This window comes from Megachile rotundata, chromosome 3 (assembly GCF_050947335.1).
Source record: "Megachile rotundata isolate GNS110a chromosome 3, iyMegRotu1, whole genome shotgun sequence".
NCBI lineage: Eukaryota > Metazoa > Arthropoda > Insecta > Hymenoptera > Megachilidae > Megachile > Megachile rotundata.
Window position 1 is genome coordinate 10,637,265 of NC_134985.1, and position 25,806 is coordinate 10,663,070.

At 28.4% G+C, this 25,806-nt stretch overlaps 3 protein-coding genes across 8 annotated transcripts; 2 read left to right on the plus strand and 1 right to left on the minus strand.

Moving 5' to 3' along the window:
• Positions 1–20: 20 nt before the first annotated feature.
• Positions 21–15,744, plus strand: Eps-15 (Epidermal growth factor receptor pathway substrate 15). 6 transcript variants are annotated; one of them, XM_076530024.1, is made up of 15 exons: positions 22–338; positions 801–845; positions 973–1,206; positions 1,273–1,545; positions 1,646–1,855; positions 1,933–2,090; positions 2,164–2,323; positions 5,279–5,524; positions 6,716–6,778; positions 7,616–7,959; positions 8,040–8,208; positions 8,284–8,403; positions 8,482–8,796; positions 9,998–10,466; positions 10,575–15,744. In XM_076530024.1, exons 1-15 carry the CDS (start codon positions 312–314, stop codon positions 10,709–10,711), a joined length of 2,970 nt encoding a protein of 989 aa, XP_076386139.1. In that variant the 5' UTR covers positions 22–311; the 3' UTR covers positions 10,712–15,744. The 6 variants fall into 6 exon arrangements, with proteins under 6 accessions (XP_012137776.1, XP_012137777.2, XP_076386138.1 ...); XM_012282386.2 differs by lacking the exons at positions 9,998–10,466; positions 10,575–15,744 and adding an exon at positions 9,215–9,433 and having other exon boundaries at positions 21–338; XM_012282387.2 differs by lacking the exons at positions 9,998–10,466; positions 10,575–15,744 and adding an exon at positions 8,927–9,103 and having other exon boundaries at positions 21–338.
• Positions 2,351–4,294, minus strand: LOC105662123 (uncharacterized; the record flags this gene model as incomplete). The annotated part of the gene is made up of 7 exons (XM_012282380.2): positions 2,351–2,571; positions 2,631–2,786; positions 2,845–3,026; positions 3,135–3,337; positions 3,414–3,738; positions 3,848–4,013; positions 4,083–4,294. Coding segments are annotated over 7 exons (1,416 nt in total), but the record flags the coding sequence as incomplete, so codon positions are not given.
• A 6,820-nt stretch (positions 15,745–22,564) lies between the features above and the next one.
• Positions 22,565–25,651, plus strand: LOC100880859 (DNA polymerase delta subunit 2). Its single transcript, XM_012282774.2, has 6 exons — positions 22,565–22,897; positions 23,330–23,631; positions 23,706–23,916; positions 23,998–24,205; positions 24,280–24,572; positions 24,680–25,651. The coding sequence occupies exons 1-6, from the start codon at positions 22,690–22,692 to the stop codon at positions 24,790–24,792; spliced, it is 1,335 nt and encodes a 444-aa protein (XP_012138164.2). The 5' UTR covers positions 22,565–22,689; the 3' UTR covers positions 24,793–25,651.
• The last annotated feature ends 155 nt before the right edge of the window (positions 25,652–25,806 follow it).

Here is a 25,806-nt window from a genome sequence, read left to right on the forward strand (position 1 = left end):
TGAATGAAAGTTTAACTGCGCTGTGCGCATGAAGTCTAGTTTGCATGATTATCGGTTAATGAAAAGAAGGTGAAACGTAAAAGCGCAAGACGACAATCGAACTCGGCGAGCGATAGAAGTAATTCGTGCTGTTGGCAATTTTCTTTGGCTATATCTATTCATGTAAATAGTTTAACAGACGAAATATAAGTATCGTGTTATATCAGCGTATCCAGCAATCAAAATTTATCCACAAAATGCTAAGTAAAATAGTTAATAGGACATACTATCGATTCACAGCCTGATTGGTTAAGTCAGTGTTGAATGCAAGTATGGCCGCCCTGCCATCACCCACGCAGGTATATTGTAATTTTTATATTTCTAGCGTGATATAATATTCCATATAATGTGGTTGTTATTAAATATATTGTTTTGAAACTTATTTTTATTTAGTACAATAATATCATTGCTTTTTGCTATGTACATCCGTAATGATCCCATACTTGTACTGCTGATTACTTCAATTTTGACAGTACAAATAATCTTTCAATATATTTACGAAAACTGTATTTCTTCTTTCATATATTTTGTAATAAATTTTGCAATAAAATTGTTATATACTACATACTAACTACTGTATTACAAATAAATTTGACCTTATAATATTCATTTATACGATTGGAAATATCACTTATGATATACTACTCATTTCCGGCAATTAAAATTTATAAAATTTATCTATATATAAATCTAAAGTATCCAATAAAATGTAATAGTTTATAGCATAATGCGGATAAATATAATATTTTTTATGTTTATAGGTGGCTGGAAGCCATACTGATATATATGAAGCCTATTATAATCAGGTATTACATATTTTGAAATAATATATAAATTTATTTTTTTTTTTTTTTGTTCAAGTTTATATTTTTATAAATTTTAACATTTTAAAGTTACATATTTAGAGGATATTAAGTTAAACTATATTTGAAGGTTGATCCCAATGGATGTGGGCAGATTGGTGCGATGGAAGCTGCGAGATTTCTTAAGAAATCCCAGCTAAGTGATGCTATATTAGGTGAAATATGGGATATGGCAGATCCTCAATCACGTGGATTATTAGATAAATCTGGGCTTTTTGTTGCTCTTAAACTTTGTGCATTAGCACAGGCAGGAAGGGAAATTAGTATGTCAAATTTAAGTTTGGAACTGCCACCTCCAAAAATGGTAAGCTATTGTATTATGCATTGCATTAAATAAATTTTTTTATCGATTATTTTTATATATTTGTAGGGTGATATTTCTATACCATACTCTAAAAACGTAGTAAATGCTTTGCCAGTAATAACACCTGTCAGTACCGGAGATTGGTCTATTAAACCATCAGAAAGAGCCAAATATGATCAGCTTTTTGATAGCTTACAACCTTCAAATGGATATATACCTGGGAATAAAGTAAAGGGTGTTCTTATAGATAGTAAACTTCCTTTGGATACTCTTGGAAAAATTTGGGACCTTGCAGATATGGATAAAGATGGTATGCTGGATAGACATGAATTTGTTGTTGTAAGTATTTATGTAATTATTATTTAGTTATGAATTATTAGCAATTATTAAAGAATTGTTATGTTCCATTTATAATGAATTAATTTTTTGTTTTATACAGGCTATGCACTTAGTATATAAAGCATTAGAAAAATATGCAATCCCAAGTGTACTTCCGCCAGAATTAATGCCACCTGGTAAAAGAAAAGACTCAATACCTATAACAAAATCTCCTGCATCTATAGGAATAATAACAACAGCTCCACCACCTATTCCACCTTTACCAAATGTATCTTCTGTAAAAAGTATGCCTAGCATGGATACAGCAAAGGTATTTAAGATTTTATTAAATTATAATGATTTTAATTTTTGTATATCACAAATTCAATCGAAAAATTCGTGATACAGACAAATGTGCAATGGGTAGTTTCATCTGAAGATCAAATAGCAGCAGAAAAATTGTTTTTGCAAGCTGATCTAGATATGGATGGATATGTCTCAGGTATTGAAATCAAAGATGTCTTCCTTCAAAGTGGACTTCCACAAACTGTATTGGCTGATATATGGTATATATATATTTATTTTTATATTAATTATGTGTGAAAAATGGGATGTATTATTTATTTATTTATATTTTAGGAGTCTTTGTGACACAATGCAAACTGGGAAGTTAAATAAAGAACAATTTGCTCTGGCTATGTGGTTCATTAAACAAAAGTTAAGAGGTATTGACCCACCTGCAACTTTGACTCCTGATATGATACCGCCTTCTATGCGAAAACCTTCTGATACAATTGTGGTAAGTGTTTTGCTTTGTTTAAAAAATGTTTATTTATTGATAGTATTTTAATTTAAAAATACAGTATATAATGTAATTAATGTACTGTAAACCGTTTACGACCTTGGAATGCTTTCCAAAATATCATCATAAATACAATAATTATTAAAATTCCACCAATCATAATTACACTATAATTTGTTTGTAACTCTAATTCTCCAGTTACAGTTAATTTCATTACACCAATGATTTTATCTTTTTGCCAACAACTAAAAATAAAATGAATTATACTTAAAAAATTATTATTTAGCTTTATGTAATTATTTACCTATAAACGTTCGAATCTTCGAATTTTAATGACTTGAAAATTATGTGCATTTGTGGATTAATATAAATTCTTCCTTGCGATTGACTTTTAATAACTTCTGGATTCAAGATTTTGTTATTAACATTCCAAGTAATTGGTATATCTGCATTTAAATATCTGAAAAAATATGTAAAAATAGGAAAATAATGTTTTAATTTTTTAAATATGGCTTTACCCTGGACATATAAGGATTGCTTTTTTATTATATCTTTGATAAATTGTTGTGCGTATAATTGTTGGTGGTGGAACAGGTACTCCCTGGATCATGGAATATATACCAGCACTGTTGTTTGCACTTTCAATTACATTTCCTTGTTTATCTCGCACTTCAAATATTTTATTTTGTGGGCATTTTATCTAAAGATTATTAGAATTGAAATTATTAAAATTATTTTATTCTATTGTATATGAAACGCTTTCAATATTATATTTATTTTATTGTTATATATCAAATTTTATTAGTACCTTACAAAATCGCACCATCATTTCTGTCTGTCTGTTCTTAATTTCTGGAATATTCAGAAGTTCTTTTGGTACATGTTTACTCTTACAGGGCAGTTTATTTCTAAATAGATCTAAAATCATTCTTATTTTATCGTTAACACTTTTGTCAAAAACTTCACTTTGAATTGTGTTTTCTTCCATTTCATTTTGTTCATCTTCTGTAACTAAATGTTATTATACTCTGATTAAAAGTTAGTTAATATCTAATTAAGGACAGAGAATAACACAAAAAGAATATACTTTGTCTTCTGTAAACTTCGAGTTGCTTTTCTTTTGTTGCTGCATATGATTTAATATCATTTTCATGTAGAGATATAGTGCAGTGTCCATATCGAACTTTTTTACCAACTAAATTGCACTTAGAACACGATGACCATTTAGCCCACGTTGTATAAATATTTAAATTATATTCTGCTATAATTTGTTTTGGTGTTGCATGAGGCATATTAGGTGCAGTGTTAGGATACACAACTTTTATGTCTTCATGATTAGTATCAATAGATACATAATAAAATGTTGATAACATATCTCCCAATTTGCACCAATATTGTCCAGCTTGTTCTGACTATAAAAAGTTTTATATTACTTCAAAATGTAAATTTTTAAGTAAATATAAAAATCAATTATATATGTATTTTATATTGTTATTATTCATAAGTTTAATATGTTTATACTTTAATATTATAAATCATTAGTTCTTTTTCATCTGGTGAGATCAAAATATTATCTAATTGTTCCACTGGTATACTAGTTTCATTGTGGGTATTATTACTGTAGTACCATTCTATATTATTATTGTTATATATTTCTATTGGAGAAATACATATTTGACATTGTAACCTAGGGATATGTAGTTTAATTAATTTTAGTCTTATATGATGTATTTGAACAACATTTCTTTCATCATACGTGGTAAAAGTTCCTTCTATAGCTGTAAAAGCTATTGGGTGTATTGTCTTTTTTGATTCAATATTAGAATATATTTTTCTTAAACAATTATAATATTCTTTCCATAATTGTCTATGTATTTTCCTACATGTTTCATTTGCTCTTGGATATTCAAATTCATTAATATCCAGAAGTAATTCATTTTCTTGAAAGAAACAAAATTCTATTATACACAGTTATTAAAAAATAATAGAACATATATTACCTTTTTTTCTATTTAACATTTTACTTATTTTTTTGCGAAGTTCATTATATTTTTTTAATAAATGCATTTTTATTGCAATGTTAAACAATGTTGTTAATGTACATATAGGGTTAATAGGAAATCACTTTTAAATATATGACTATTGGTTTCATATAGTTTTTGTTTTATATAATTTGAAATATTATTTTTGAGTACTTCATTTATTTTAAATATATATTTTTGCATTTAAAGCAGGAAATTATGTCAAAAAATCGTGAGCATAATTTACATACAGCATTAAATGTATATTCAACATATAATGAAAAGAATAATACTTTAAATATTGAAGATTTTGTGAAAGTTACACCTTTGTCATTAGATCATAAATTTCCTACAGATATTTTGAAAGCACAGAAAGCAAAATCTATTATGTTTGTAAAACAATTACAGAAAGAAGCAAAAGAAGCAAGGCTAAAATCTTTATTTGAGATAGATAGTTCTGGGGAAATTAAATACAAAACACGTCGTGAATACATTCAAGAATTTATAATGAATATTTTAAATGACAAAACTTTTATTAGTATTGATTGACTTAATATGTAGTGCTAAGAAACATAATATGCTGCAAATAATGAAATAAATTATAAAATGAAATTTTAAATCTTAAAAAAAAATAAAATTATTTATCATTTTGGAAAATGAATAGACTGTTCATCATAAAAGATAAATGTTAGAGATATTAAAGAACTGAATTCAATTATTTGATGTTTAGATATTTGTAATAGTCAATCTTTAATTGTAGTTTTTAGAAATTATATGTAATTATATGTATTTGGATGAAATAAAATTTTTAAGTTTTAGTTTAAAAAAATGTTTGTGTCGTTTATTATTGAGTAGCGGTAACTATTTACATAAATTAATTATTATATAAACTATAATGTATGTAATATATATAATGTATTTTTATGTTCAGGAAAATAATAATATATCTGGATATTCGAATCCAGAGCTGGATATGATAAGCAAAGATATAGCAGAACTTGTGAGGGAAAGACAAAGTATGGAACAAGACATAGCTCAGAAAGAAGCTGATATTAAAATAAAAAATGGTGAAATAAAAAGTTTACAAAGTGAATTGGATACTTTAGCTGCTACATTAAAACAATTGGAGAATCAGAAGGGCGAAGCGCAAAAACGATTGAATGATTTGAAGGCTCAGGTAAATCAAACTACAATTTAGTAGAATTAAATAATCTGCTTGCTGAATGTGTAGCTTTGCTTCAGTGTATATATATATATATGTGTGTGTGTATATACATATACTGAATATGTATATGTACATGTATATACATATATAGAGAGAGATAGAGAGAATATATATATTTAATAAAAATGTGTATTTGTGAAGCGTACATATAGTGCTTTTGTTAAAAATCTGTAAATAATTAAATGTATTACAGCATATAGACATTTTAAGAGCTTAAAAACTTTTTTAATTTATGATACATGTTGCAAATTATGTATTAGAAGTGTTTTGAATTAATACACTAAAAGCATTTTAAAAAATCGTAACAGTACCTTTTCTCATTAATTATGATAATTAATTAGAGAATATATTTAAAATTTATCTGATTAACATTTAAACATAATTCATTCTCTTTTAATGTTAATATTTTACAAGTAATGTTGTAAAAAATGTTAAAATGCTACATGTAGTAAAACTTCCACCATGTTTTTTTATATTTTTAACTACATATTAATTGTGTTATATCTTTTTTCCTTAACATATCATATATCAAATTAAAAAGTATTTTAATTTTATAGTACTTTTAATAGTGAACATTTTCTATATTAAGTCAATTGAATTTTTGATATGTTGTAATGAAATGTACTAGAAACTGCAACTCATTGTTATAATTTTACCATGTTTGATTCTAAAATATATATGCTTATTTTTTTTACTGCATGTTAAAAAATATTTATTTCATAAAATGATATTGTTTAAGCAAGTTAGTATAATTTATTATTATTCTTTAAGATTAATTTAATATATATTTTGCAAATATTTCCAAATAAGTAAACTAAAGATTTTTAATTTATAGTATTTATGATACATAATAAGTTATTTACTACTTTTAAAGCTACTTTCAATAATTATATACGCATTACATATTTTCTGTTATTTAGTACAATGCAAATACTGACAAAGAAAAGTATGTATGCATACAAATTATCCAAAAATCATATACTCATTACTTTATTTTTTTACTACAAAAGTATTAATTGCTTTTTATATTATTTAGACATATATGTACCAGTATTTGAGCATTTATTGATTTATTTATTACTTTATTTTATGCTGTATTTAGATTCTTTATTATGATTTAGTTTTATTATGTTTCGCTTGTAGAAGGCAGAAGTAGATAAAGATTTGAGTGAAGTCGAGCAGAAGATTCATGAAGAACAAAAAAAGGTACATCAAAAATTTCTACTTTTAGTAGAGGACAGGTATGGTTACAGTATATCCAGATTTTATTTTTTATTCTTTTTTTTTGTTTTGATTAAATATTATAGTTTCGTAACTATAATATGTAACCATTAAATAAGGTATACTATATTTAAATTAATTTATTACAAAATACAAATAGGAATATTACAAATTAAAAATTAAAAATAGCATTCAGATATTCGTTTTAGTTCTTATTTCCATATAGAAAAATGTGAAGTTGATGTGAAGATTACATAATACTGTAATTTAAATGTTGTATGTATGTATAAGAATTTTCAAGTAAATAACTTGATATTAATATACTACATATTAATTTATGGAAAGCTTCATTTATTTTTATTACATTTGCATAGGTAATGCTAGAGTGCTTTGTTGCAATGCATGGTAAAATAACTGTAGCATATGTTGCCATCAGAAAAATTATATTTGCTTGCAACTATTTATTTAAGGTTTTGATCTGGTACTTAATAATGTATTCTTATTTCGTAATGTACTGCGTAATGTGAAATGAATTGATCCAATTAAATTGATTATACTTTAAAATTATTATTGCAGCAAGTAATTAAACCAGATTTGAGTCTTAAATTTTATCATCATGTGTGATATTTTTTATAATATATATAACTAAAATTATATTTTAACTATTATACATATTAAAGTCCTTATAAAATTGTGCACTGTATGCCTGATATATATTCATGATTGAATATATGTATAAATTATATATTAAAAAATATATTTATGTTATATTAACTTGCAAACAGTTTGTTATAAGCAATACTTTATTGTTCTTATCAATAGGTTGATAAATTACGTCAGCAAGCAGAAGAGCAAGAATCAGTTTTACGTGCTCAAGAGGAAGAACTGAATTCCAAACGGCAAGAATTGGAAGGCTTGAAACAAGAAGAACAACAATTAGAGCAACAGCAAAATAAAAGCAGGGACCAATTAAATGAACTCACAAAAAATTTACAGGATACCCAATTACAAATTTGTCAAGCTAAAGCAAAAATCACTCATTTGCAAGAACAGCAACGACAGATGAGTGATGCAATTGCACTTTATGACTCTGCACTTGCAGCAGGGGATGCCACTCTTGTACCTGATACTAGTCTACAATTTAATCCGGAAATTGAGGAACCAGAGTATGTATTTGATTTGCATATCTTTCAGTCATGTCTGTTAAACAAAATGTAGTTCTACTATAATTTTAACATATTGACAGGTATAATGAGGATGGGGCACAAGAGAAAAAGCGAGATTCATTTTCTAATGCAAACGGAACAGGTTTGGATGGATTTGAACAAGATCCTTTTGCATCAAATAAGGCTCAAGAAGCATTTGCAGCAACAACACCAGATCCATTTGGGAGCGCATTTCCATCTCAAAATACTGTGAGTTTTTAAGTTAAATAATAAGAAACAACATTTAAATAAGTTCTAGTTTGATAACAAGGTTTATAATTACAGGGAGGATTCACATCTGATCCATTTAGTGCATTTGATAATAGTAATGTCATAAAACAAGATCCTTTTGATCCATTTGGAGATAGTAAAAGAACTGATACTAAAACTGGAAATGTAATAACTGTAAGTTTTGAAAACATACAGATAATAATAACATAATCCTATTATATTTGTGATCATTATTTTACTTTTTTTTTTTAGACAACAAAGGATCCATTTGGAGATGATCCGTTTGCAAATCTTCATGCACCACCTCGTCCAGAAAGTCCTAGTCCTGCTCTTCCTCCTAAAAAGGCAAAACAACCGCCACCACGACCAGCACCTCCACGTCCTTCTCAAGGACCTACTGGTCCTCTTCGAGCAGCACCAGCACCGCCTACTCCTTCTCCCACTCCTGATCCTTTTGCAAACGCTAATACGGATCCCTTCTCTGCTCAACAAGGAGTGATCGACAACAACAACAGTACTTTCACTAGCTCAACCGGATTTGCAGATTTTGCAAATTTTGATTCCAAGGTATACACTCTTTAATTCTAAATTAATTACAGAATTGTTAAAAACAATGCTTTAATTTTATTAGTTAGTAGAACAATTATTTTATGATATTATTGATTATAATAAATTATTTCCTTCCTTTCTTTTGAAGTGTTCCTCCATATCAGTTTGGCCATATCCCATCCCTCCTCAGTTTCACCAATTTCCAGTATGTTATATTTTGTTACTGTATGCGTTATGTTTCGGAGCTTTAAAAAAAAAATATATATATATATTGGTGTGACATAAGTATAATATTATGCATAGTATTGAAGTAGTAATATACTTACATTGAAATATGAAAGATATTTAATGCAATATGCCATTCCAATATATCACAATGTTATTTTGTATAATACGTTTATAAAAGAATTAATTATATTTTTTGTTTTATATTTAGGTAGAAGCTGCACAATTTTCAGTTTATTCATTCAACTGGCTTCTGGAGCATGCTGTCTACAAATTAATTAATTTGTTTTATTTATTTCAATATCGTATTCTTTCATTTTATGATGTTGCATGGCAATTTTTGATTGTTTCATATTCAAGTAAACTGACGTATGTACATATTTGACTAAAATATTCGAGTTATATTGATTAAAAATTATTAACGTTGGAAGTTTCGTTTTAGCATACTTAATTATGTTTAAGTTTTGAGTATCTAAATACAGATTTAAAAATTTTCAACATTTTAACATTCATTTTTGGAACATAAAGCATAAGTAGTAATATATTACAATTTTTATTGTTATTATTATGGTCATATTAAAGTTTCTTTTCCATTATATAAATAATTTTGAACTTGATACTGTTTAGGTTTATATATACTTTATTCATTCGTTTTGTGTTTATTATTTTAACCAGTAATAAAAATATAAATTTAACGAAATTAAAAGGAACAAAAATAGAAATAATATAAAAATAACAAAGATTATAGTATATAATGATCGAGGTACAGCAATTAATGTTATTATTAGATCTAGTTTTTTATGTAATAATTTACATATTATGGAACTAACACCGATGAACTCGAATATTTTGAAACGCTTGCAATTTAACATCTCCTAGTATTTCAACAGCAGCAATATATGGTCCAGCAGCCTGACGATAACCAGCGGTTTTCGCGTTATTTGTTCTACCTTTTCAGTAAATGAAAATTGACCACTGAAAAAACCTGCTTCAGCCGGAACCAACACCGAATCGAACGGCGCCACCGAGACCAACGAGCAGAGCACATACAGTATATCCAAAGTTGCCCGACTTCACGGAAGACCCCTTTAGAGATTACCGATACGAAGATCCATTTAACATAGCTGATCCTTTCGCTGACGATGCAGAAGATTTGAACGCTAATAAGAGCAAAGAGACGGGCAAAGTGGATCCATTTGGTTACGGAACAACTTCAATACCTCCTCGTGAGAATTCCTTCTCCAAAAGTTTCGATGCTGATTTTTCAAATACTTTTCCATTGACTAGAAACAAAATTGACAAAGACAATGCTAAATTTGATGCTGACTTCATGAAGGCATTTTCCGATGATAACAGAAATATAAAGACTGTTGAATCTGACGTTTTTTCTAATACCAAGCCAAAAGCAGTGGATATAGACGAAGCATTTTCTGCCAAGAGTGAGAAGTTAATTAAAAAACATGGTCAGGACTTTGCACATTATAAATCTAAAGCTAGCTTTAACGATAAAAAGTCGAAAAATGAGACTGGTAAAATTTGGAATGGTAATAATACACCATTATCGTTGACAGAAGAAGAGCAGTTTGTTTGGGCATCTCAACAAAGTTTAAAAACCGAAGAAGAGAGACGTAGACGTAAACAGAAGGAGGAAGCGGAATTAGCTTTAGCTCTTGAATTGAGCAAACAGGAAAAGTCTGGAAAATTGTAAGCTTGATCAACAAAGCAGTTTCTCGTTAATTCATCCAAGTGATCAACGTACATGTTTTCAAGCACAACGACTTTGTACATGTTGATAGTGAAACCAGAACTGGAATGCATATGATATGTTAACTGGACGCAGTCATAACGGTTAGAAGATTTCGAAATCTCTGCACTAATGAAAGCTACAAAAGATATTCACGTAAACTACAATAATTATTCCGCAATGCTTATTTTTAATATTATATACCATATCATAATTGCTGTGAGACGAAAATATTTAGAGAATAAAACAGATATTAGCAAAGCATACAAATATTCAAGAATCCATAGAGGCATATATTAATCATACAACATCAAGAACCATTTTACCGTGTATGTAATCAGTGTTGAATGTGATCTTTCTGTTTTTCACTTGTCACGAGATGACTGTAAACAAATTGTTGATGCATCGCAATTATTTGAACGTGGAAACTTATGTATTAAATTACACGTATTTGTTGGCACTCTAATTTACCACAGAAATCAATAGAATTTTGTAAAAGAAAAAAAGAAAAAAGATGGAAAGAAAAGAAAAAGGAAGAAAAGAAAAGATTAATTATTGCCTTGCAATATCGAATTCTAAAACAATGACACTTATATAATAGTAGCTGGTTCTACACTATTGCTAACATTAAATTAGTATGTATAAAAATGAAGTATAATGGCAGATTATTGGATTGACAATAAAACGTTGAGTACATGTATTCCGTGAGTTAAAAATGAGAGGAATAGTGATATAAATGATTATTCGTATTCAAGCAAATGAAGGTTCTCAGTGTCATTACGTGAAACACACTCTTTAAATATACATCTGTACATTTGTGATTAGCAGCGGAGTAATGTTTCTGTTTAATTTCATTTATGCTAAAATTATATGTCCTGTGCATAGTACTCTAATTCAATACGCCGTCACCAGTGTTGATCGAGAGACAAGTTTACATTTACATCATAGGACTGAAAACTTTGCGCCTCACAAATTGTTAATTACATAGAAACACAAGTATAAATATTACCAAACCGTTGTTACATACTCTAGTATGCTTTATGATGCAGTAATTATTGTGTGTATGAAAAAGTTTCCATAATAAGTTTTCAATGTAAAACATAAATTTATTGTTCATCTGAAGACGCAATAGAGAAAAAATGGAAAAATGTGTGTTTCTCTTTATTATATATCACGTATCATTTTATCAGGACTGAATAAAATGAAATGTTGCGAATAGTAAAAAAACGATGGTATTGTTAAGTTAAATAGTAAGTGAATCGTTACAATTACGTTCACGAGAATGTCGTCTAATTTAGCCTTCAGTCTTAGTACGTCCCAAAGAATAACGTGTTCAGATAAAGCGTAGCTCCCGTGTTTGTCTCCTGTGATGCCGTGTCATATGGAATCATTGAAGTCAAACTCAATGGGATGCGTTTATTTTTACTTTAACTGTTGTACCATGTAATTTCACAACGACAATGTATTACGCATGCTGTATATATTAATATCTATATATTATTTCATCGTAATTATTATGACCACTATCGTGTTACTATTGTTATATCACTATCATTGACATTACTATTATTATTATTATTATTATTATTATTATTATTACTATTACTATTATTGTTGATAATGTAGCATCTATTACCATAATAGATGCTGCAATATATCGTTTTCCAATGAATCGAAGTAAGTGTAAAATTGTATTATATATACGTTATTCATATACGTATATATACATATAAATATTATATATAATTATTGTATATCGATATTGTTAGCGTTTCAAATGCCTATATACAGGGTGTCCCACATAGTTAGGACAAGCTGTATCTTCAAAACGATTGAAAATGGAAAAATGTCATAGGACAAAGTAATTAAATGATGTCAAGTGATGCATATTTTGGAATTAGTTTATTTACGCATCGCAAAAATGTAACCTTTATTTTTATACGACCCTATACCTTTGGATGTATTAATGCAGTTTCTCATCTTCTATAAAAAGATACCAAAATGATTAGTTTTATACTATACTAAATATTGATAAATATTTTTCGTTATTTTATTCGTGTTTGATGTACATGTATCAGTTACATTCCTGTATTTTTTGTTTTTGGCAGAGAAGAATACATTTTGTCTGAAGTAATTTCTTAAAGGAAGCAAAATTAAGTTGGGATTAGTAATGATGGTAGTTTTATATAAAGAAAAAGTGAGGGAAAAGACCTAATCACTGTCCTTGTTGCAGTAAAGTCAATGTTAGACTTTCCTTAGTTATATGACCTTGGATATAAGCGAAACTAAATTTCTCGATTGCAAAATTTCTAAACCTTTAGATTCTTAAAGTTTTTAATTTATAAATTTTTTAATTTGAGAGATTCTTAATTCAAGAATTTATAAGTTTCTCAACATGAAAATTTTAAGAATTGAAAGTTTGTAAATTCTTAAATTTATTTACTATATATTTAAATTTATAAATTTGAACATTTCATAATTTAAATAATTTTCAAACCCACAAGATTTGTAAATGTCTACATTTGAAAATTATTAAATTCCTTTTCCAAATTTGAAAATTTCTTAGAGTAAAAATAAACTTAGTGATTTGAAAATTAGTAAATTCGAAAATTTGTAAATATAAAAATTTTCAAGTTTCTGCACTAATGAATATAATAACAAAAATGCATAAATTAAATTCCAGAATATGCATCAGACGTCGTTTAATTTTGTTGTATTTTTTATCTCCAATCGTTTTGAAAGATACTGTTTGACTAATTTACGTGGCACATCCTGTATATCTACATCTTAATAACAGACATACATATAGATATAGGATCAAGCGCGATGATTACAGATGTGTGCCAGAATGACATTTTATCGGAACAAACCAAATGATTTGATCTCGTTTGATTCAAATAATTGAGAAAGTCCTCGTCCAAAGAATTAAATTGATTGTTCATTTTATCAATTGTATTCTACTTGTGACGAACAGTCTTTGTTATTGAATGCTTTGTCGTGCCGTATATTTTCGCAGACTTAATGTAACACTTCTTGAACTGACATTGATATTGTTCACTAGTAGGTACTCACCACTTCTTCCTAAACATGAAAGAATTATTTCTTTTATTACATATAAGACTCCTGCTAATAATTATATATACAGATGAGATTTGTTGTATGTTGTGAAACGTCTTTTACAAATTTTAAATTACTTCTGGTTGCTTATAATTGCAAGCAAGATGGTACAATCGGTAACTATAATTGTTGCTATAGCTTGAAATTCTGTTCTTAAGAAAAAAATTTTTCTACAAATTTAAAATTAAAGCAATACGAAAATGTATTACGTCCAATGAAAGGAAAAATATAATTCCAAAATAATGATTAAATATGAAGAATTAACGTACAAAAACTGGATACGTATTGATAAGCATGTCAGAGATTTAAAAAATGTACAGGATATTTACGCATAAATTTACTTTTAAGTAAGTTTAATATTTATTAGGACGATTATTGTGTACTAGTATGTATTTTGATTTATAACATAAACTTTCATTGTTCAGAATTTGATGAAAATTCGTAATATTATGTTATTTTTATATTCTAAGCGAAATTATCAACATTTTCCCGTGTTAAAAGTAAACCCCTCTTCGCAGCACTTTTTTAGAAGCAATAAGAAGCAGTTTCAGAGAAGATCGAACGTGTTGAAAATGTGGATAAATATTATTTTGGATAGCGTAGATATTGGTGTGATTAGGTGGGGTCTAACCCTTATTGTCAAAAATTGCCGATATACAATATCGAGTATGGTAGATTTCCCTAGGGATAATGGTGTTGCAAAGGAAGAAAGCCTATGACATTCAAAGGTTACGCGGTATGTAGTTTATAGTTGCTGGTCCTTTTTCTAATTCGCGTACTTGGTAATTTCGGAATTTAAAGATTTGGAGGCTTAGAAATTTAAGAAATCAAGAATTTGTGGATGTAAAAATTTAACATTTAGAAATTCTGAAATGAAGAATTTGGAAATTGTAATTATTTGGAAATAAGTGTAGAAATGAAAAAAAATTGGGAATTAGATTTGAAAATTTCGACGCTTCTAATATCTATTCCACAGGGTGTCACGCTAATCACGATTTTTCTCCCACTTGTAGCCACTTTACGACAAAAAGTTCAGAACAATATTTGCAGGGTATGAAGTGCACAATAGATATTAGTAAAGCAAATTTTGAAAACAGTTTGTTCTTTTGGCAAAGTTAAGGTCACCTTGGGTTTTTTAAATAGGAACATACATTTTTTTTATTCATAGCTTTAGAGGACATCGAGACGAATTCAAAACACATGTTACATGATATTTTTATTAACATATTACTCGATTTACAGAAGTGGAAATGTGAAGTAAAAGACCGGAATATTACGTGATGGAAGGCGGCATACATTTTGAACACGTAATTAAATAAAGTGTATTTTTCTTACATTCTAGTCGCGTGTTTACATTCAGTAATCTCTTCGGAATCAAATAATGGTTACACTACCAAAGTCAAAAGCTAAGTACTTCACATTTCCTTTTCTGTAAATCGAGTAGTATGTTAATAAAAATATCATGTAACATGTGTTTTGAATTCGTCTCGATGTCCTCTAAAGCTCTTCATAAAAAAAATGTATGTTCCTATTTAAAAAACTCAGGATAACCTTGACTTTGCCAAGAGAACAAACTGTTTTCAAAAATTGATTTACTAATATCTATTGTGCACATACCCTGCAAATATTGTTCTAAACTTTTTATCGTAAGGTACAAGTGGAAGAAAAATCGTGAGTAGCACCCTGTACTGCACGACCCGTAGTCTTTCCTTATATCACCATTTTCTCCTGTGAGGATTATCTACTCTACACAAACGTCCTAATTACGCCAATGAGCACAGACACACTATTTGCAAATAACACCATTTTTTTAACGATGTATGATAAAATTGTATGGAAATGTACTTAATATGTATAATTAAATACTCAAGTTAATCTTTCATGGGACGCGTTAATAATGTTGAATCGTATACGGTGTACTGTGCACAAAGGACGTTGGTTTCTTTTTATATACGTATACATATAAATAAATATATATATATATTATATACATACATTTACAGCATTAAGGGAGACATAAAACGACAAGGAAGTTATAGCGATGCTTTGTTAATCTAAGAATAAGTCGGAAGTTCCCTGTAGAAATTAGTAGAGATGTTGCGTAAATTCACTATTCTTCGTGTAATCGACAAGCACCTCGAACAATGTATAATTACATAAATATACATAAATGTATGTATTTTTCGGTAAACAAATTTCTCTGAGAGACTGAACAAGTAGAACGTCCTTCGAAAGATGGAATTCTATTAGAAGATTTCTTCATACGATCTTTGTATCTTAGAAAACAAGACAGTCAAGAAGAACACTTTTTACAGGCTCATTGATTGAAAATATCATACTTGCGTTTAAGAATTGTTTTGCTTAACACCTTACTGATTGAGAACTCTGATAAACTTATTAAATTTAATGGTACATTGAGGAAACTTTGCAGCGGTTGTTGACTGAAAATCAATAAACATTTTATTATTAACGATTTACCTAGAATTCAATAGACACTGATAGGCAACTTTCACTTTGAAAATTCAGAAATAATTCAACTTAAAGATTTGACGGTTTTTCGGTTTAAACAAGAAGTCACTATATTTTTATATTTTCAAATTTCCGAATTACCAATTATCCAAATCACGGAACTAAAAGTTTGAAAATCAGAAATTTCAACATATTTTGAATTTCCAAACTTCCAAATTGTCAATATTCGAAATTACTGAGTTAATTTTAAACTTTGGAAGCTTGGAACTGTCTACTTTCAGGACATAAGAATTTGAATATTTAAAACTTGGAAATTTCTAAACTTTTAGATTTTACAATTTCAAAATTTCAAAAATACTGAATCAATAAATGTTTAAACTTAGATAGTCAAAAGTTTGAATAGTTGGAAATTTCGAAATTTGAAAACTTAACAAAAGTATGAAGATACGAAATGTCTAAATTTTCAAATGATTAAATTATCAAATTGAAAAATTTTCAAATTGTAAATTTGAAGTACTTACGTATCTTTGAAGACCGTACAGTAATATTTTATTACTACCGTACTAAAAAGTTTTTACAGCTTATTTGTGTTATCTGCAGTTGGTAGATACGATGTTAAACAGATAAGAATATTAGTTTTTCTATAGTTATAAAATGTGGTATATTTTCTGAAGTTCCTTGAAGAAATCTTCATGATTAAGAACGCGACTGAAAAGATTTAGAAATCTTGATGCTTAGACACGAGAAACGTTCGTGAAATTTCAAGGATGCCTATCGCGAATACAATTTAGAAATTTGTTTGCTATTTGTTTAAAATCGAGATTGTTGCACGTATGTATACGTAGGTGATTCGCACGCATAACCGCTGATAGCCTTCGATCCTAACAATAAATGTATTGCGAACCTTAGAAAATATCGGGAATGTATGTCCAGGTGTATACAAGTTTTCCATATGTTTGAAGTATATGTATACAGCGAAATACGATTGCATGATTACAGATCGAATTCCTTTAAATGAAAAGCAGAAAATAACAAAGATTTTTCGTTTGTACAATTACATCTGAATTTTTCTTGGTTGAACTAATTTTGTTGACTAAGTAATTTGTTTTAGTATCAGAGTCACAATTTTTTTATTTAATTCAGTATTAATTAATAATTGACGTTTAATTGATAATTGAATTTCTTTTAATTATGCATTGAACTACAATTGTTGATTGAATGATTTTATGAATGAAAATAAGAGTTTCATTTTTTATTTTAATCTGCTGTATTAAAGAATGAATGTTTTTTTGAGGTCTTTTCAGTTGTTGATTCTTCTTTTAGTTATTAATTGAAACTTTAATTGAAAACAAAAGCTTAGTTGTTTATCCAAGTTTAAGATTGAATTTTGTTCTAATTAATTTAGAAACTTTTTTTTGTTTTATTTAATTTTGTTTTGTAAATCTTGTGTATTCAAGATACCTTCTTATGTGTAAGCAAAAATTAGTTTTAACCCGTTATGATAATTTCTCCAAACCGATATTTTAATTTAATTTTTATTTAAAGAGAATGTTAATCGTCTAACGTTTTGAATAACGATATTTATTTGTAACTTCCTATACAATATCAATATAATTTTCCTAACTTTAATAAATAAAATGATGTTGATACAAATAATATGTTTATTGTTATTGCTAACGATAGGGATGTTTTAATAGTATCAATTATTTAATACTGAAAGTACGTTGTCAACAACGATAAAAAAATGTGATATAGTAACAAAAACAATAACAACAATATTCTATACTTTTGATAGAATAGATGATTAAAATTATTAAAAAATTAAAATCATAACAAATTTCTAATTTTCATAATAATTAATTAGAAATTAATTACCAGTTATCGATTTGGAGAAATTATAATAAAGATTAAAAATAATTATTCTCTGAATAAGATTCGAATAAATTGTTATTCGAGATTGAAGTAGAAATCGAATTTTTGTTCTGAATTGGAAGATGCTTTAATTATTGACAGTTAATCGTTAGTTGTGTCAGTTCTCAATTAATAATTAATTTAATAAGCTTTAATTAAAAATTGAACTTAAACTTCCAGAAACCATTCAATTTACAATTACGGTTTAATTCTTATTTAAAGAACATTCAATTATCAAGTACATTGATTAATTTTTGATGGGCTAATTAGAAGTCTTGAAATCCTTATTAGAGGTGTTATGTTCCTGTCATCGTTTCATTGTGTCGTAGCTTAATCTCAAATGAATTTTGATTGAATATCTTTGCTCAATGTCTAAGTATTTTCTAAGATGTATTATTCCTTAAATTTGTAAGTTGAAGTTTATTTGCATATGTTATACGCTCGAAATATTCCCGTTGCTTGCTGTTCAACTAAAGATTGATCTCTCTGAAAAATGATTTATTGTTAATCGCTTTTTGCAAACGCGTAATTGATACTGTGGATAATTGTTAAATAAATTATTCAAGGTTTGAATATTTCTCAAACACGAGAGAACTGCATTTTGAATAATGCGATATGCATTTCTGTAAAAATGAACGCATTTCATTGCCATTTCCTCGAATTTTTTTCATAACGCGAACTGATATTCTAAAATATTAATTTACAATAAATCCATGCGCTACAATAAAATTGTGAATTGGTACTTTATAATTAAATTTTACAAATTGTTAGATTGTTAAGCAACCTTTCGAAACGGATGTACGTGTGTCCTTTGCTTTTTTCTTCTTAATAAAATAGCGAATTAGTAAGTTTTGTTAAATTTGGCTGCGCAGTCATACAATTAACAGATACATTATACTGATGTTACAAGTTATAGATAAATACGTATATAGCAAATCGTTGTTTTATCATAATACGTCTCCTTGTACATAAGTTTAAATATACAAATATCTGGTTCACTATATTTACTTCTACCGCTACTTTTCCTATCCTCCAATTTTTTTTCTCCAAGCAAACATTTTCTTTCCTTAATTTCTCAAGTCGTATTCCTACATTATAATTATAGAGAATAATATATTATACTTATTTAGTTATACGTTAATAATGTGCTCCAAACAATGATATTAAAATATTTCTTTTCACTTGACTATAGGAATCAAAACGAATCTTCTTTTTAAAAAGCGCGCCAAAAGCTTATGGCAGTGACGCGTTGAAACGTCAGTCGACTGTGATGTTAAAATACGAGGAAACATCAGCATACCGTTATGTTCCAATTCTAGCCAAATTTTGCAAACAAACTCCTTTCATCTAAAAGAAATATCTGTGAGAACGGTTTTTAGCGGTTCGAACGAAAAATTTTTACCATTTCAATATTATTCTCTATATTATCGACGAGACGTAGTATAGTGTGCAAACTATTCTGAATACATAATCCGCATTTGCGGACTCATGGAATATATTACAAACATCGTAAAGTCAATATTAATAAATATATAATGAATACATAGTATATTAATCAATGAAATCAGTATTAATTGAGTTTTCACGAAATTGATGAGTGGCACCATCTCTCCGGCGAACAGGGCGAACTAGGCACTTTTGAAACGGTACTTTAATTAGTTCTCATATTTTACCGCTAGATGACAGCACATAAGAAATATGCCGACATATCCGTTTTAGCGTCCCGTCGGAAAGTGCATTTCCGCACGTAAGAGTGGCATTCGAGCAAAGCGCGAGGAAATTCAATTTTGCATTAAAGTCTACGAGGATATGGTTTTTCGGTAATTATTCCTCCGTGGCATGTGGGGGCGGCGCACAGGAGGAATATACACGACAATGAGTATGCAAAATAGTTAATTACTCACTTTCTGAGCACAGTTTATGCACTTTTATGATTAAAGAATGGTCAGCAATGCATTATTTACATGGTTCGATCGTAAAGTTCATAAATAATGTTCGGGTAATGAGTAATTAATTATTTTGTGTCAGCATTGCGATACGTACATGAGCCGCCTATGTCAATTCTACTGCACATGCAAAGTGCAATATTCCGGCACTTTGACGACGTAGTATGGTTCCTGAGGCATTTAGAAACAAATTTCTATTAGGGTTTGATGCGTTTTGATGCCTAATAAAGCCAGGAAATCAATTTTTGTAGAATTCGGTCCAAAACGATACAGGTGGCGCCATCTAGCGGCGACCGGCGGAACTACGAAAAACTAAAATTTCGATTTTCTCGAAAACTAACGAATTTTAAGTACTTCTGAGGGTCAGAAATCACTCTATGGCCTCCCTGGAACCTGTATGATGCCACAAGAACTTCCTAAAAGCGCTAGGAAAGAAAATAGAAAAATAGTCCAAAACATGGACTAAAAAATTGGCGTCCATCTAGCGGTGAAAGTTGGAACTACAAAAACATAAAAATGCGATTTTCTCGAAAATTAGCGAACTTTGAGTACTTCCGAGGCTCAGAAAGTGTTATGTGATCGCATTAGAAGCAAAATAATGCAACAAAAGCTTCCTAAAGGCTTTAGCAAAGAAAATAAAAAAAATGTCATTTTATGGAGAAAATTTGTGGCGCCATCAAGCGACGAAACTGCGAACTAAACTGAAAAACCGTATGTCCGAACACGCGTTAAGGGATCAAATAAAAATTGATTTTCTGAGCTTCATAGGCAAAAAACTGAATAACTTGTTCAACAAAAATTGCTTTGAAATGCCTAAAGAAGCATACTATGTCGTCAAAGTTGCCAAATATTACTTTTTATATTTTTCCTTAACGCGTGTTCGGACATACGGTTTTTCAGTTTAGTTCGCAGTTTCGTCGCTTGATGGCGCCACAAATTTTCTCCATAAAATGACATTTTTTTTATTTTCTTTGCTAAAGCCTTTAGGAAGCTTTTGTTGCATTATTTTGCTTCTAATGCGATCACATAACACTTTCTGAGCCTCGGAAGTACTCAAAGTTCGCTAATTTTCGAGAAAATCGCATTTTTATGTTTTTGTAGTTCCAACTTTCACCGCTAGATGGACGCCAATTTTTTAGTCCATGTTTTGGACTATTTTTCTATTTTCTTTCCTAGCGCTTTTAGGAAGTTCTTGTGGCATCATACAGGTTCCAGGGAGGCCATAGAGTGATTTCTGACCCTCAGAAGTACTTAAAATTCGTTAGTTTTCGAGAAAATCGAAATTTTAGTTTTTCGTAGTTCCGCCGGTCGCCGCTAGATGGCGCCACCTGTATCGTTTTGGACCGAATTCTACAAAAATTGATTTCCTGGCTTTATTAGGCATCAAAACGCATCAAACCCTAATAGAAATTTGTTTCTAAATGCCTCAGGAACCATACTACGTCGACAAAGTGCCGAAATATTCATTTTTTTATTTTCCTTATATGCGTGTTCGGACCCTGACTTTTTAGGATCAGTTTTTTCGGTGATTATACGTTCGTGGCAAGTCCGATTAAAATTTTTTTTTTTCTATATCTATCTGGATGTACATACGCATGTGCATGCAAAATTTGACGAGAATTGGTTGAGTGGTGCCAAAGAAAAACGTGGACAAAGAAGTTGCAAAGTCAAGTATAAAAGCTTCGCTCGCCTTTGGCTCGCTCGCTCAATAATTGGAAATTACTCGCTAAATTACAAATTTTACATTAATCTGCGATAACACAGCTTTACTTCTCTAGAGTTCCATACGTTCCGTATTAAAAGTAATATTAAATTACTGTTTTTAGTTTATATTTAAATAATATCTCTCTGTTCTACTAAATTAAATATATAATTATTATTATTACAACATTTTTTATATGTATGACTAGTAGACATTAAATATAATCAAATATTGTTATAAGTATCTATAACATACAAAAATAATTTTTGTTAGCGGGTTCGAAAATGGAATGCTTCCTTCCAATTATTTTAAAAAAACCGCCACAGAACCCATATAATGATATATTTTTAATTGTGACTTTTAGCACCACAAACACACCTTAATACGTTTATTCGAATTATATCGATCATAAAATATACTGAAAATACCAAAAAAACAATTTCCAATTTTGTTAATTTTATCATTTTTACCCTCAATGGCGCTACCAATACTGCTTGCAAGTTTCCATCAATGTAGAAATAAAATATAAGAGTTGCATTATATTTTTAACTTACTAAATAAGTACTTAAAATAATATGATTATAAAAATAATTAATTTTATATTCAATATATTGTGTTTTATTAAACTGTTATTTTAAATTTCTCGTAGTATGTACTACCAGATGGCGCTAACAAAATAAAAATATTTCGAATAAATTTGGAGGCAAAACTTGTACATTGATGTCCACTAAACTAAAAGTAATCGAACATAATTAGAAATAGAATATCATCGAATTTGATACATATTTTAGACGAAAATGGTTCATAAAACCGACAAGTGCATGAGTGTGGAATCAGAAAATGAAAAACCACAAGTATTTGACAGAAAGCAAGCTCAATATACAGATCTTTCCAAGAAATTTGTAAATACAAAAAACGACTATTCTAAACAATTTGCTCACATATATGCTAGTAGACTTGCTGAATTACGGAGCGTTTTAATTCCACGTGTACAATCTAAATGGGGTATTACTTTCTTATATAATTTTGAATCTGTGTTTGATATACTTTAGAAGATTTGTACCATAAAAAGTTTACTCAAATATTGTTTTATGAATAAGGCAGTACTTCAATAATAATATATTTAACTAATTTTAATTAAGAATACAAAATATAGATTTGATTAGTAGAATTATTAGACACGGTCATAGTATGTTTTGCTGTTCTAATGCTGTTTATTTTGCTTATTTTAACTGGATTACATTGTTACCTAATACTACTGCAGTATTCCTTGCTTTCTTAATTCTTATGAGACAGTTTCCTATATTTTACTTATTTATTCTTTTCTATATTCTTTTTATTTATTTTATTTACTTTTATCCTTTTTGGGAACTAAAATTATATAATAATTTTATTCAGAATTTTTTACAATGATAGTTTTAACTCTTATTTTTACAGGAAATATTCCTATTGTCAAATTGGCTGAATTAGAAAATTTAGAGGGTCGAGAATGTGTAATAATTGGTACACTTTATAAACACCAACAATGGAAACCATCAATTTTGCGTGAACTTAGTGAAGACCATCAACTTAGTCTTCCTTCTTCAAAATCTGATTATTGCTCTGAAAAAGATCAACCTTTTCTAGAAGATGAAATGTTGCGTATTAAACTGGTAGGGGAAGAGGTTGACTTAAAACAAATTGTTACTGGAGTTGTTTGTGCTGTATTGGGCAAAGAAAACAATGATGGAACATTTATGGTAATTTGGATCTAAAGGAGTACAAGTGTTACAATTATTCTTTTGCTACATGTCAGAAATAATTTATCGTTTAGGTAAAAGAATGGTGTTTTCCTGATTGTGCTCCAAAAGAATCTGTAACAAACTGTACATCTGAAGGAAAAGTAGTGTTAGTATCTGGATTAGATCTATCTACAAATAGTAAAAGCTTAGAAATAAATCTTTTTATGGAATGGTTGTGTGGAATGGCAGGTAATTCAATAGTACAGAAAGATAGCACTTCTATTGTACGTCTTGTTATAGCAGGTAAATTAAACTTACATCTTGCGTAAAATATAGAAATGTTATAAAATTCCATACTATTAATGCATTAATTCCATTACTTAGGTAATACTGTAAAAAGAAATGATACACTCCACTCAGAAACAGATACACTAGCTAAAGAAATTGGAGAAGCAATAAAAACTACAGATGAATTTCTAAGCACTTTGGCAACGTGTTGTTGTATTACTTTGATGCCAGGAGAATATGATCCTACTAATGCTATGTTGCCTCAAAGACCATTACATCCTTGTTTATTACCTAAATCATCTAAGTATGTATTTGCACACACAAATGTATGTATGTATTTTAACATACAAATTTAAAAAATATTTATAAATGTTGTAGACGTGAAAGTTTTAAAAGTACTACAAATCCATGGATTGGTAAAGTTGAGGAACGAATAATAATTGGTACTAGTGGTCAATCAATTAAAGATATTATTAAAGCAACAGGTGAAACTGGTATTTCACCTATCGAATGGTTAGAACGAACACTATTATGGAGGCACATGTGCCCAACAGCACCAGACACGTTATTAGCCTGTCCATACTATGAAAAAGATTTGTTTATTATGAAAGAATGTCCAGACATATATTTTGTTGGAAATACTGATAAATTTGAAACAAAACTTTGGAAAGGTTTGTACATTCTATGCTTATACTTACCGCTATATGCTTAAAAAATAATTTAATTTAATAAAATATTAAATACTTCATAAGATAAAAATACTTCATTCAATTTTCAGGTGAAAATAAAAAAATGGTAAGATTGATATCTGTTCCCTGTTTTAGTACAACTCATACTGCTGTGATAGTAAATTTGAAAAATTTAGATACACAGTATATCTGTTTTGGATAATATTTAATCAAATATCAATTAACATTATCTTAATTAAAAATAAGAAATATGTAGTACTTTTTATATATAATACCGTATTTTTTATTTCAATTTATACAAATTGTTCTGAAATATTTATAAATAAAAAATTTGTTAAATAATATATAAATGTTTTTAAAAAAGAAACAAATCATGTAGAAGAAACGAATTCAATTTAACTGACTATTTATTTCCATATTTAATATTAAAATTAATTAAAAATTTTTTAATTTGTTTTGTAAGACATTGAAGATTAATTTTTTTAGCCTAAACTAATATATGAAGAAAAACATGTTGCATTGCTGCGTGTTTATTTTCATTCAAAATGTGATGTACAAAATCTAAGCGCACGACTTTTAAATATAGATATGCATGACTAATTATAAAATACGAAATACGAAAGAAATTACATGTAGTATCACAGATTGTTAGAAAATCACGAAATCACAGTGACATGAGATTTTAAATGTGTAACTTGTTACTTAAATAAACATGAAATCATGCGTTATAAATTATAAATAGAACATAACAGTCAAAATACAGGATTACGATCATTTTTTAAAGCATTTTTTTTTATTATTATTATTAAAATCACCTTTAATCGTCTTTTTGTGATAATGAAAAATCATTAAGTATATTATCTTTTTATATTCTTACCTACTTATTTTATATAGAGAAGTATAAGCTGAATATGGAATTATTACATGTATTTTTTTTTAAGTTTTATAAGCAAACTGCTTTTGACTGTTATATAAGGTGTGAAAATTATGAAATCATGTAAAGAAAACAATAGTAAACAACAAGAGAAATCAAATATAGAAATATAACGGTTGACACAATACAGGGATATAATACAATAAATTAATTATATAAGCGTTCATAATAATTGGATTTTTGTTGGATATTTTCACATATTTTACAATGAACATCGCTTGTCTCAACTAGAAAAAATATGCAACATCGAAGAGTAAGCCTCCAGAATATTTCAGTTGGCAC